Source organism: Camellia sinensis, chromosome 7 (genome assembly GCF_055761805.1).
Source record: "Camellia sinensis isolate YWXY chromosome 7, ASM5576180v1, whole genome shotgun sequence".
Classification (NCBI taxonomy): Eukaryota; Viridiplantae; Streptophyta; class Magnoliopsida; order Ericales; family Theaceae; genus Camellia; species Camellia sinensis.
This window is the reverse complement of record NC_138967.1, coordinates 53,732,493-53,745,832: the sequence shown is the minus strand read 5'-3', so window position 1 is coordinate 53,745,832 and position 13,340 is coordinate 53,732,493. Positions and strand designations below refer to the sequence as shown.

The 13,340-nt window shown below is 39.0% G+C and overlaps 1 protein-coding gene and 1 long non-coding RNA gene across 2 annotated transcripts; both read right to left on the bottom strand.

Moving 5' to 3' along the window:
- Positions 1–1,668: 1,668 nt before the first annotated feature.
- LOC145794654 (uncharacterized) lies at positions 1,669–3,753 on the bottom strand. Its single transcript, XR_014334590.1, has 2 exons — positions 3,671–3,753; positions 1,669–1,867 (listed from the first exon to the last, which is right to left on the bottom strand). It is a non-coding gene; the product is annotated as an uncharacterized LOC145794654 (long non-coding RNA).
- Positions 3,754–9,766: 6,013 nt separating this feature from the next.
- Positions 9,767–13,059, bottom strand: LOC145795815 (uncharacterized). Its single transcript, XM_082880727.1, has 3 exons — positions 12,380–13,059; positions 11,591–11,824; positions 9,767–10,085 (listed from the first exon to the last, which is right to left on the bottom strand). Exons 1-3 carry the CDS (start codon positions 13,057–13,059, stop codon positions 9,767–9,769), a joined length of 1,233 nt encoding a protein of 410 aa, XP_082736853.1.
- Between the last annotated feature and the right edge of the window lie 281 nt (positions 13,060–13,340).

The window sequence follows — 13,340 nt, the reverse complement described above, 5'->3', positions numbered from 1 at the left end:
CATCTAACTGCATTCACATGACATCTTAGAATAGCCGAGCCTATTTCTAGTTGCATTTTGCATGTGTTGCATTAGCCATCTTAACATAAACTAGGATCATGCATGATTTCTAACTAGTTGTTGTTTTGACTCGGAGTACACTGTAAGTGTTTTATGCTTTAGCATCTTTTTAGCATGCTTGCCATGAGGCTGACTGCTTAAATGTTTAACTGCATGAATGCCTATGGATGAAGATTGGATTGCTTGAATTGGAACAATTCATCGTAATGCGAGTTTTAAGCCCACTTGAGAGTGGCAAATCATGTTGTTTTAAGCCCACTTGAAGGTGGCAAATCCACGTCTTAGCCTGCTTGCGAGTAGCACCTTCAAACCATTTTCAAACAAACATGAGATGTTTTGTTCCAACTTAGGCGATCTAGTCTATACTTGTATGTTGTGCGCATCACATAGTAATTCTAGCTAATAATCGGAATAAGAACACATGTGTTTTCAAAAACAATATTTCATGTTAGTAAAGGCCAATCCTTTGATCAGGTGAGCGGGGGTGCTCATTGCATGACCTTCCCCTCTCATACGCAAGTTCCCGAGCTGAGACAACCTTGGTGATGACGGACACATGGCCTTAGACACGAGTCAGGGTTTCCTAAATTTCCCAAAAACAAAACATTTAGGTGGCAACTCTATATCTGGCAAAGTAGTCAATGTTTGACACTTCTTTATAAAAATCAGTTTTCCAAAACGATTTGTCGAATTTGGACTCTTTGGTGATTTATCAGTCTTGCATTGCACTTTGCTAGATTAGATTCAAAACCGTGACATTGAGTTCGAACTGTAGTAGCTAATGAACAAAACGGATTCCGTGCCATTCGCGCACGCAGCGGTGACGTTCGGGCACGTCTACATAACTGAAGTCATCAGCAAGAGCCAGGAGCGACCTCATCCTCCAGGTACTTGCATACCGAGAGAGGTGCCTAGCCCGGAGTAGAAATGTAGATGGATACTTAGCCCCATTAGCAGGACAAGTCTGATTATGTCCAAACTGGCACCTGAATCGGAAAGGGAAGTTGAAGACGCAGTGTGTCAGGCTGATCAATTGCACACCTGGCTAATGGAACAAGCTATATGTCATTGCAGGCAAGTCTAACCAGGGGCAACGCCAAGCAGTGCCCATTACAGACCTGCTACATATCCAGTCACACCACATGCCCTCAGAAGAAAAGTCTACAATCCGAGCTCAGAAGTAGTTCCTAGCTGAGTACCGAGCATAGAGAACCACTACTTTCAGCTTATTCATCAACCATACCTAGGGAGGGATGAATAACAATAGAGATTAAATAATAGAGAGATGTGCGTTGAGCAAGAAAAGTAAAAAAGGGGTTTAAGGAAAAAAAAATCAAGTGAAGAGGGCCAGAGTGACGTAAAAAACATAAAATAAAGAAAGGTGGGAAACAGTACCTGAAGGTGTGGTGGATTTCCTACAAATTGGGAGGTCTCTTGTGTCACACCCCAAATCCGGGCATGACCGGCCGTGGCCCACAGGGACTTAGCCCAAGGCACATGTAAGCCTAAACATGAACCCAAAACCATAAAGAATAAATGTGATGATAGCTCAGAAATAAATAAATCAACACTCAATTCAGTGACATGCCACAAGTGAAAAATAAGTCATAACCAACTTCCTAAAAATATATATATACTAAATGGGACACAAACCGCCCACAAAATAAAATAATTCTAAATAAAACCCAACCACAATGTATGCACAAAACTCGACAAAGCAACCTAAAACAAATTAAATAAATGCCCTAGAGGTCCATGCAATTGAGTCCCCGCTACGCCATGAGTCCACTCTAAGTCCTTCTAACACCTGGAAATGGTAAACAACTAAGTCAGCTGATAGCTCAGTGAGTAGCAACGTGGATAGTAAATACAGTTTTGAAAACAGGGTTCAATTCCAAAATAAGATATATATCACAGAAACTAGATTGGCATACAGTTTGGTAAATACAATCTGTTTCAAAAAGAAGGTTCCACAGTTCAATACTTAAAATACTCATGTCTCGCAAGAACATGATAAACGACATTTTCTACTTAAAATTGATTATAACTTGAACACCAATAATTTTCTAGGTACCAATAAAAACAAATAATATGCCACACAGTTCTCAAGGCTATAAGTCCCGTTGGATCCAATACCGAACTAAGAGTCATCCTCAGGGCGGCACCTGGGCCTTTTCTCAAAGACTATCCGATTGAAGGTCACCTAGCATTTTTGTAAGCTTTTTTTCCTTATAATCGTTGAGCACTAAAGTCATCACGGCCCAACCCGGATCTGTTCCCTAGTGGCCAGAGTCACCACACACGGTGGAATAATTTCCCTGGACTAAATACACACATGGTCCCAATAATCAATACACATCAGTTTTGCAAAACATGGTAGTTCATCATTATAAACATGAGACCAAAACAAATAGTTTACAGTATGCCAAGTTCACACATGTTTCAGAAATAATTTGATTCCATTGATAATATAATAATTTATCAAAACAGTTTAGTCATGAAACAACAATTTAATTTTCCAACAGTTCAGGGTAAGGGAACATTTATAAAAATATGTAGCATGAAAATACTCACCTGAAAACAAAATAATATAATCCTCGAATAGAGTATGAAAGTCCAACTAGTGCCCTGAACCAAGTATGAAGACTACACGTCACTACTAATTTAAAAATACTAAAGAGAATAATAAACTAAGTACCCCACACTAACGCGCACTAACACGGCCCAACCCCACTCACCGTTACTCTTAAATAATACCTAAGCTCGTGTTCTTCAAGGTCTAAAATCACCCAAGACATGGGTTCAAATCGAAACTTAATTAAAAGTAACTTTAAGATAAAACCAAATTTTAAACAAGCCTTCCCAATCTATTCGCTAACTTTGAAAATTACAAAACCCACTTCACGCTGTTCGAAAAATTCCAAAACCCTCCAAATATCAACTAATATATCCTAAGTTTCAAACCCAATTGGTTTCACTTGGTTTGCTTATTAAAATAATTATCTACAATTGATTATATCTAAACAGGTTATTTTCTGCAGCACTTTAAAGAAATTGATGGTTCTCTGAATATACATGAGCAATCAATGCAAGGCCAAAAATGTAAGAAACTAGACTCATAACCGGTTCTAATGACACTAATTTGATAATTTTCAGATTTATACCCAAAGCGAACAACGCTCATGAATTTACTGTTTAAACCAGTTTTCTGGACAGATTTGAACGCATCAGTTTATATGGATTTTGACTCCCAAAAATTATGAAAAAATTCAAATATGCAATTCAATATGTAATTGATCTACTGTAAAAATTTCAGTTCAAAATTCATTCGTTTGATATGGTTTCTTGATTTTTAAAGTTTATGACTCTGTATAGAATTTTTAGACTACAATTTACACCCTCTACATGGCACTCTCACAATCCAACCCCATACCACCCAAACACAACTTCAGCCCTTCACCTTACCAAAGCCATACATGCTAGCCTCCAAATAACCTCTGCACACAAGCCATACCTATACCCAAAACAGTGCCAAACGGCACATCACAATGAAGAAAGAAGGGGAAAAAAATGTAAAAGAAGAGACAAAACAATTAAAACATTAGTCTACCTTGAAGAATTTGCTTTAGATTCAGATGATTCCTAGAGACAACCCAACGCAGCTTCTCTTTCCCTCTCTCCTTTCTTTCTCTCACGGCTACTATGTGTTGAAAGTGATGTGGAAAACAATTATAATAAGGGTTAGGGTTTTTGTTAGGAAAACTAGGGTTGCTTTATATATATATATATATATATAAAGTTAAAAGATTCTAAATTATTATCCTATGTTTTATTTTATTATATTTCCTCTCATCATTAATTTAAATAAAATACAACTATTATTAAATCAAAATATACATACTAACTTGCCCCCTATTTTTTTTTTAAATAATAAATCTTACCTCTAAATTAAAGACTGTCACCATAAATTTATTTTAGGTTTAAAAATTAATTAAAAGATCCTCCAATAATATTTAATTTGCACCTTAGAATTCACCATCAAAATATTTGAGATTGTAATATTATTATTTAATTATTTACTTAATTTTTATATTCGGGTTCTCACATCTTGTCTATGGAATGCATCTAAGCCCATCAAAGTTTCAACTAACATTAAACCCATGCAACTCTAACGCTCCCGAAGTCGTTGGGCCATCTCGACAATCCTAATGCTCGCCCTATTACCATTAGTTTCACAACCCAAACCCGCCCTAATAGGTTTAGCGTCGTAACCGGCCAGTAATCCTGAGATTACCAAAGGCCTCTGACCTGAATATTATATAACATAAGGAACAGTGGAAGCAAATATACAAAATTCAACATCCATTAAACTGTGCAGACATACATGAGACTAATAATTTAAACTTTACATAAATATATGCATATATGACGTCATAACCACATAAGTCATGCAACACCATACAAGTATTAACAAAAGGGACTTAGCCTAGTGTACAGATAAACAAAAACAAAACAAAACATAACATCCTTAACATGATTCACAAAACTTGACTTCTTCCAACAAGAACCTCCCCGGGAGGCATGGTGGCTGGCTGACCCAAAACTCTCCAGGTAGCAGCTTAGGCCTGGTTACGCACCTGCTCACCTACATACATAGTGAGTGAAAGCCAGTGAATAATAACAAAGTAAAAGGTTTAATGAATGATGTCCCATATCAGATTCAGAAAGCAGAAACATGTTCATATTCTTATTCAGAGTACAGAAACATGTACTTATTCAGTTTCACAAAGGATCATACATGGTACACCTATTAGGGCTAACAGATCATGTACAGAGCATTAAGGGTCATACTTGACCAATTCCATAAGGAACCTCTGGTACCGGGACCATATAACCTACTTGAGCCACGGTATTGTTACTCCTAGGCGAGGGCCATGAGACAACGGTATTATTACCCTCGGGCAAGGACCTTGTGCTCATAGACTACGGTATTGTTACCCCCGGGCTAAGGCCTTGTGTTCATAGACTGCGGTATTGTTACCCCCGGGCTAGGGCCTTGTGCTATGGATGCCACGAGTACTTGTTAGAAATTGGACAATCATTCATTGTACATAATATAACATTTCATTAAACAGATCTTATTTCATCATACAGAAAAGAAATAAAGTTGAACATAGCTTTACTAAGTTGTTACTCACAGAGGGCTCCACTTGTAGAACAAATTAAGCAGACAAATCAAATAGCTTACAGCACGTGACCTACACAAACATAACAGATACGCATATTGAAACACACACTCGGATAGAACTTAACTTATTTCATTTCGTTCTTAGTGTGTTTCTAATTCTTATCCTTATTATTATGTCTTAATTAGGGCTTAAGAATGTCTAAGATGCAATGAGGATGTCAAAATATGATTCAAAACACTTAGTCAAATTTGCTGAAAATAGGGTCATCACTCGAGCTTAGCTTCCTTCACTCGAGCAGAGGTTTAAACATAAGGGTGGTCACTCAAGCTTAACTTCCATCGCTCGAGAGGTCTGTAAACTTTGTAAAAGTACTGGTTGCTTGATTTTTTCGCTCGATGCACACTCGACGGTCGCTCGAGCGTGAGACTGAGGTCTTCGCTCAAGCGCAACTCTAGTCGCTCGAGCGGTCTGCAAAACTTATAAACTTCTGGGATCATGCATTTTACACTCGAGCCAACTTTTGGTCGCTCAAGCGGAAGTACAAAACAAAGAGTGGTCGCTCAAGCGCAGGTTCTGTCGCTCGAGTGGAGAAGCAAAATTCTAGAATTTTCAAATTTGCTCCCAAACTCAAAACTCAAATTCAAAGCCTTAAAATGCAACCTTTGGGCCCCAAAACTTGAGAAAACACTTGTAATCTTGTAAAACATTATGAATTCAAAACCATTTCGTAAAATCAAAGCCCAAAACAATCAAAATTGTGCAAGATCAAACTCAAAACTCATGATACAAACATGCAATTAATTTCCTTGGACTTAAACCCTTCAAATCACGCTTAAACAAAGGAAATTGATGAAAAACATGATGAAGTCTCATAATTAAGTTGAAAACATGACATGCATAGAGGAATTGCTGGAATCAACTTCATACAGACCATGAAATGCACATTCATGCTCTACTCTTCTTCTTTGTTACTACCCTAGTTCATTCCATGCACTAATCTTTCATTTTTCTTTGAATTCAAAAATTGAATGTGTTAACTACATAATTAAGAGTTGAATTTCTTACCTATAAGTCATAATTCTTGAGCTCTTGAGTGATTCTTCCCAATGTCTCAAATTCTAGCTAAGTTTAAGCCAAGTCCTTTCAATTCCCTAGCAATCTCCCTAGTTGAGCTTGGTTTATCTCTCTCTCTCTCTCTCTCTCTCTCTCTCTCTCTCTCTCTCCACGTTTGATTCTCTCAAGATGACAAAATGAGAGTGAGTGTTGTAACCAAAGAGCCTTATATAGGCTTGGATTAATTAAGCTTAATTAAACTTGATTAGGCCTAGTTAGTTCTATCTGTTTTATTCTAATTAATTCATTCTGAATCAAATTTCAATTGAACCTACTATAAATTCCCTAAAATTCTGAATAACACATAAACCAAGTCAATTTCATGATCGGATGCCGATAAGGCCTTCAATTCGCAAAACAAACAAAAACATAAATAGATATTTCTATGATAAATAGATAGAAACACAAATAATACAACACACATGCAATTAATTCAGAATTTCATCTTAATTACTTATTAGGCATCCTTAATCATAGTTTAGCAGCTAATCACAGGTTGGGGTTATTACAACTAGGGGGAAGCAAGTAGTGTGAGAGTAAGCATAAACAAAGTTCATGTTTACGATGTCATCGCCAATGGGATCACTCATATCTCCAATGATGGAAAATCGGCGAATTAATCTGAATATGTTAAGATCCTCACCATGAGCCAAGAATTGAGCCTTGTTCGGAGTTAGACCACACATCCGGGCTAAGGCTTGAGTGTAACCAAAATTGTGTTGAGGCATGGCTTCTTTATCATGGGAAAGTTCCATCAATGCCTAAAATTCCTCAATGGTTGGGCAGAGCTCTTGTACACCAAAGTGGAACACATGGGTAATCAGATCCTAATAATAAACTTTCAACTGGAGGAAATGAAGATGTAGCGAGGACCGACTTAGAGTAAAAAGAGCATTTAGGCCAAATCCTGTGACATTTACCTTATCGGTGCCCGTCCAAAGAGGTTATCCAACCTTGGAGCCTAGCTGTAGTTGAAGCCTCCATTTGTAAAAGAAATTCCTCAGTTGTTCTACCCCTAGGTGAAGAAACAATAGCGAGCCATCTTTTAAAGAGATAAGGTTGTATGCGTGCTTGACAACAGTATCCCACTGACTGGCCGGAACCTTCAACCTGCCGGCCACGTTTGGCTCGATCGGACAAATTTGTAGTCGGCCAACCCCCTAGATTGTAGAAATAGTATGGTCTTGCAGTGTAGCATATAGATTTTGGTTTAGGTCTTGTTTAGAGTCTTTTTTTCATTCCAATAGGTGTATTTAGGTTGTTTTTGTTGTGTTATACATTTATCGATTTGTATTTTGTGTTTTGGTCAGTCATAGGCTCGATATCAAATTCAGAACTTATCCAAATACAATTATTCTCAATTTCAAAATCAAAATAAAACTGTTATGTGCTCGAGTGCGGTGCCATGCATGTTTAGACATCCAAGATGGTCCAAAAACAAAAAGTATTTCATTTCTTCCCAGTCAAAAGTGTTACAAAAGTTTTTACAAAAACCCTATCTGAAACTATACATGATTTACCTAAACTACAAAGCAAAAGAAATGTAGAAAATGAGAAATGCAAAAGAAAGAGAATCAGGGTCTGTTTGCCCTCTTCATCCTCTTCGCCGACGAGACCCTAATGTTATCCCCATCAGCACCACTACCCTTAGCCATGGCAACCACCTCACCACCAACCTCATCTCCGCCATCTCCATTAGAGCCACTGTTGCTCTCACTGCAACTAGCATCATCTCCGGAGCCATCCTCATCAGAGCCACTGCCATCTTCATCGCCATCGGTGTCACAGCCCTCCGAGTGCTCAATATTGATGCTTGCATCCCCCTCACTATCCTCGAAGGTCTCATCAGTAGTGAGATCCTCCTCCCTAAAAGTAATGAGAGTCATCTCTAAAAAGGAAGAGCTCTCCACTACCTGGTCGCCTCGAACTCGGCCTCTGTCTCTGTCGAGGGCACCTCTGCCACAACCTCTGTCAGCGCCTCTCCTCCGAGCTGGAGGTTTATAAACGGCTCAAGCGAAGGAAGTTGCGCTCGAGCGAGGCCCCTGTTTTCAGTATATTTGACTAAGTGTCTCCAAGTGCATTTTAGCATCCTCATTGCATCCTAGGCATTCCTAGGCCAAGATTAAGACATAATAATGAGACTAAGACTTAGAAAAACAAGAAGAATGAAATGAAGTAAGTTAAGTACAATCAGAGAAGGTGTTTCGATATGTGTATCTGTTATGTTTGTGTAGGTCATGCGCTGTAAGCTGTTGATCCGTTGGTTGCTATCAAGCTATCTGTGCAACTATCTGTGAGTAATAACTTTGTAAAACTATGTTCACGTTTAAGTATTTTCCTATCTGATATGACAAGAAATGATTTATTTTCTGAAATGCTATGTTCTGTATCAATGGATGATTGTCCATATATTGAAAAGTATTCGTGGTATTCATAGCACAAGGCCCTAGCCCGAGGGTAACAATACCATGGTCTATGAGCACAAAGCCCTTGCCCGAGGGTAATAATATCGTGGTTTCATGGCCCTTGCCCGGGTGTAATAATACTGTGGTTTCATGGCCCTTACCCGAGGGTAAGAATACCGTGGTCTCATGGCCTTCACCCAGGGGTAACAATATCGTGGCTCAAGTATGTTACAAGTTCTCGATACTGGAGGTTCCTTATTGGAACTGGCAAGCACGACCCTTTATGTTCTGTATTTGATCTGTCAGCGTTGATGGATGTACCATGTATGATTAAGCATGAACTTTGATTTCTGTATAAGATTTGAATGAAAATATGATTATAAATCTGTTTCTGTTATGAAGTTTGTTTCCTGAATCTGAGATGGGACATTATTCGTTTAACCCCTTTACTCAGTTATTTTTCACTGGGCTTCCGCTCACTATTTATATTATATATGTAGGTGATCAAACACATGACCAGGCCCTAAGTTGATGGCCTAAAGTTGAGTTTTGTGAGCCAGTTTTTTGTGCCTCCCAAGGAGGTTCCCATTGGAAGACATCCAGTTTTGTGGCTTATGTTGAGGATGTTTTGGTCTTTATCTATTTTTGTTTTGGGATATATGTACATAGAGCTAAGTCCCTTATGATGCTATCTGTATTGTGATGCTTGACGTATAGAAGTTTGACAACATATATATTATATAAGTTTTAAATTTTCTATCCCCATGTATATCTACACAACTCTATGAACATTGTATTTTGTACATTTGCTTCCGCAGCCCCTTACGTTTTATGATATTCAGATCAGAGGCCTTTAGTAATCCAAGGATTACTCGCCGATTACGATGCTAAACCTATAGGGACGGGTTTGGGTCGTGACAATGAGGATCTAAATTTCTTTCATTTACTTTCTTCTACAACCCTCCATACATACGATCCGAAAATAACAAACAAGTAAGTTTACATATCATTAAATAAATCTGGGTATTTCTCACGAACTTCAGTTTCTCGTTCCCAAGTAGCTTCTTCCACCCCGTAGTGGTGCCATAACACTTTGACTAAAGGAATAACTTTGACCCTCAAAACTTGTTCTTGGATGTTCAAGACTTTCATCAGTGTCTCTTCATATGAAGCATTCTCATCCACCTCTAAATTTGTCCAGTCTGAACATGAGAAGGACCGAGCTCGTACTTGTAGAACATGAAGACATGAAACACATCGTGTACCCTGGAGAATTGCGGTGGAAATACAAGGCAATAAGCTACTTCCCCCACCTGTTCTATAGTATCAAAAGGGCCAATGAATCAAGGTGACAATTTTCCACTTTGCCTAAATCTCATCAAACCTTTTCTAGACGATATCTTTAGAATACATGATCACCCACATCAAATGATAGAGGCCTCCTCCTCTGATCGACATAACCCTTTTATCGATTTTGAGTTGTAATTAACCTTTCCGAATGAGAGCTATTTTCTCGGTGGTCTCACGAACCAATTTCAGTCCAACCATAGATGAATCCCCCACCTCGGTCTAACACATCGGTGATCTACACGGGTGCCCATACAAGGCTTCAAAAGGTGTCATCCCAATGCTAGCTAGGAAACTATTATTGTAGGCAAACTCCGCCTAAGGGTAGGTGTCTCTTCCAAGAACCTTTAAAGTCTAGTACACAAGCTCTCAACATGTTTTCTAAGATTTGGATAGTGCACTTGGATTGTCCATCGGTTTGAGGGTGGTAGAGGGTGCTAAAAGTTAACTGAGTGCCAATAACGGTTTGTAGACTTTGCCACAACCATGCGGTAAAATGAGGGTCCAGATCTGAGATAATACTCACCAGAACTCCATAAAGCCAGACAATCTCTTTAAGCTAGGTAATCAACTGAGTCACCCATACACATAGCAAGAAAATAAGCCAACTTACTTAGTCGATCCACCACAACCCAAACTGCGTCGTTGCCCCTTTGTGTTCTAGAGAGGCCCAAAACAAAGTCCATAGTGATATGTTCCCACTTCTATTCGGCTACAAGCAAAGGTTGCAATAACCCAGCTGGCCGTTGATACTCTGCCTTGACTTGTTGATAAGTTAGACACTTGGACACAAATGAAGCCACATCTCGCTTAATACCCCTCTACCAAAATTGTTGGCTAAGGTCATGGTACTTCTTTGTACCTCCCAGATGTATCGCAATGCGGAAGTAATAAAATTCCCAAAGTACTTCACCTCTACACGACTCAAGTACAAAGAGGCGGTTTAGATACCAGACATTAGAATCAGGATATACCCTCAAACCCTTTTCCTCCTTCCCCTGTGCAATTTTCCCCTTGATTGCTTCAACTTCCAAGTTATCCTATTGTGCCTTTATAACTCGAGTAACAAGTATTGGTTGTGCAATGACGAAAAACAAGGTGGCATGCTCGGGAGATTCACTAAGATACAAATCAAATTCATCCAAATCACCCAACATTTCCCATTCCTTAATTGCAAGATTAGCAATGGTACTCACAGATTTTCTACTCAAAGCATCAGCCACCACATTGGCTTTTTTGAGATGATAATGTAATTGAAAATTGTAATCCTCTAAGAATTACATTCATCTCCTTTGATGTAAATTGAAATCCTTTGGGGAAAATTGGTATTTAAGACTTTTATGATCCGAGAACACCTCAAATTTCTCCCCATACAAATCATTTCTCCACAATTTTAAAGCAAAAATGACCGCAAGTAATTCCAAGTTGTGAATTGGATAATTTCTTTCGTGGGTTTTCAATTGGCATGAACCATACCCCACTACTTTATCATCTTGTATCAAAACACATCCCAAACCTTCTATAGAGGCATCACAGTACACATTGTAACCCAAACCTCTTTCTAGAATGACTAATATTGGTGCAGTGGTAAATCTAGCTTTCAGCTCTAAGAAAGATTTCTCACATGATTCGTTCCAAACAAACTTCAATCCTTTTCTAGATAGCCTAGTCAATAGAGAAGCAAACGTGGAGAAGTCTTTCACAAACCACCTATAGGAGCCAACAAGACCTAAGAAATTGTAGATCTCAAAAAGCGTTCTTAGGTCACTCTCAAGAATCTATGGTAACCCCATTCTCGGAAATGACGTGACCCACGAATTTCAGCACGGAGAGCCAGAGCTCACATTTCTCACACTTAGCATACAACTTGTGCTCCCGAAGTAATTGTAAACAATGTGAAGGTATGACTCATGTTCCTCCTCAAATGGTGAATATATAAGAATGTCATCCACAAAAACGACCACAAAATTGTCCAGATATTCTCGGAAAACTCAATTCATCAAGTCCGTATAAGTGGCAGGAGCATTGGTTAAACCAAATGGCATCACAAGGAATTCATAGTAGCCATATCGAGTACGAAAGGTCGTCTTCAGAATATCTTCATCTTTCACATATAACTAATGATAACCCGATCTTGGGTCTATCTTTGAGAAACATTGAGAACCTTAAGTTGGTCGAAAAGATCATCTATTCTGGGTAACAGATACATATTCTTGACCGTGACCCTATTAAATTTGCGGTAGTCAATCCACAGCCACAATGAACCAACCATCCTTCTTCTTGGCAAAAAGAGTTGGTACTTCCCAAGGTAAGGTACTAGAGCATATAAAACCCTTGTCTAACAGTTCTTGCAATTGCTCCTTCAAAACAAGCAACTCTACTGGAGCAAATCTATAGGGTGACATGGAAATGAGGGTCATGCCCGACACTAAGTCTATAGAAAACTCGACCTCATGATGAGGTGGTGGTTCAGTGAGGTCCTCTTGAAAGACATCTAAATACTCACAAACCACCCTAGGAAATACGCCTCGCACTTCACCGTTCCCATTATTCATCAAGGTTGCAAGAAGATAAGTGAATTTGCCTTGACTGCGAAAGTCATATAACGGCAGTAAAAGTCTATCAACTCTATCCCCCAGAAAATAGAAACAATCACCACTAGCAGTACACACCATAACTCTCCCGCGATAACAATCTATAACGGCATGATAAGAGTACAACCAATCCATGCCAAGGATGACATCAAAACCCATTACAGCTAACAACACCAAACTAAAAGGGAGTCGGGGATCAGTGATTTTGATCACACATCCGCGGCACCCTTGGTTCAAAACCATCTTACCCTCAACTGGTGATTCTACCACAAGAGAAGATTCTAATGGTTTAGCCTCTAACCCCAACATGGATGCAAATGTAGATGCTATGAATGAATGAGATGCCTCCATATCTATCAACACATTGACCCAAGTATTATACATAAGATATGTACCTCACATCACCATTGACCTAGTCGTCTGTTCAGATGCGATAATTCCATAGACTCTCCCTTGGGGTCTATGTTCACTATGATCACCTCTCTAATGATAGACATGTTGCACAAACTGTGCGGAGGTGACCCCATGTACAGTTCTAGACGCTTGTCTAGACTGAACTGGCTGATGAGTTTGTCTCTGGCTCTGTCCTACTTGAAACCCTTAAGCACTGGCCGTTCCGACAATCTAGGGAC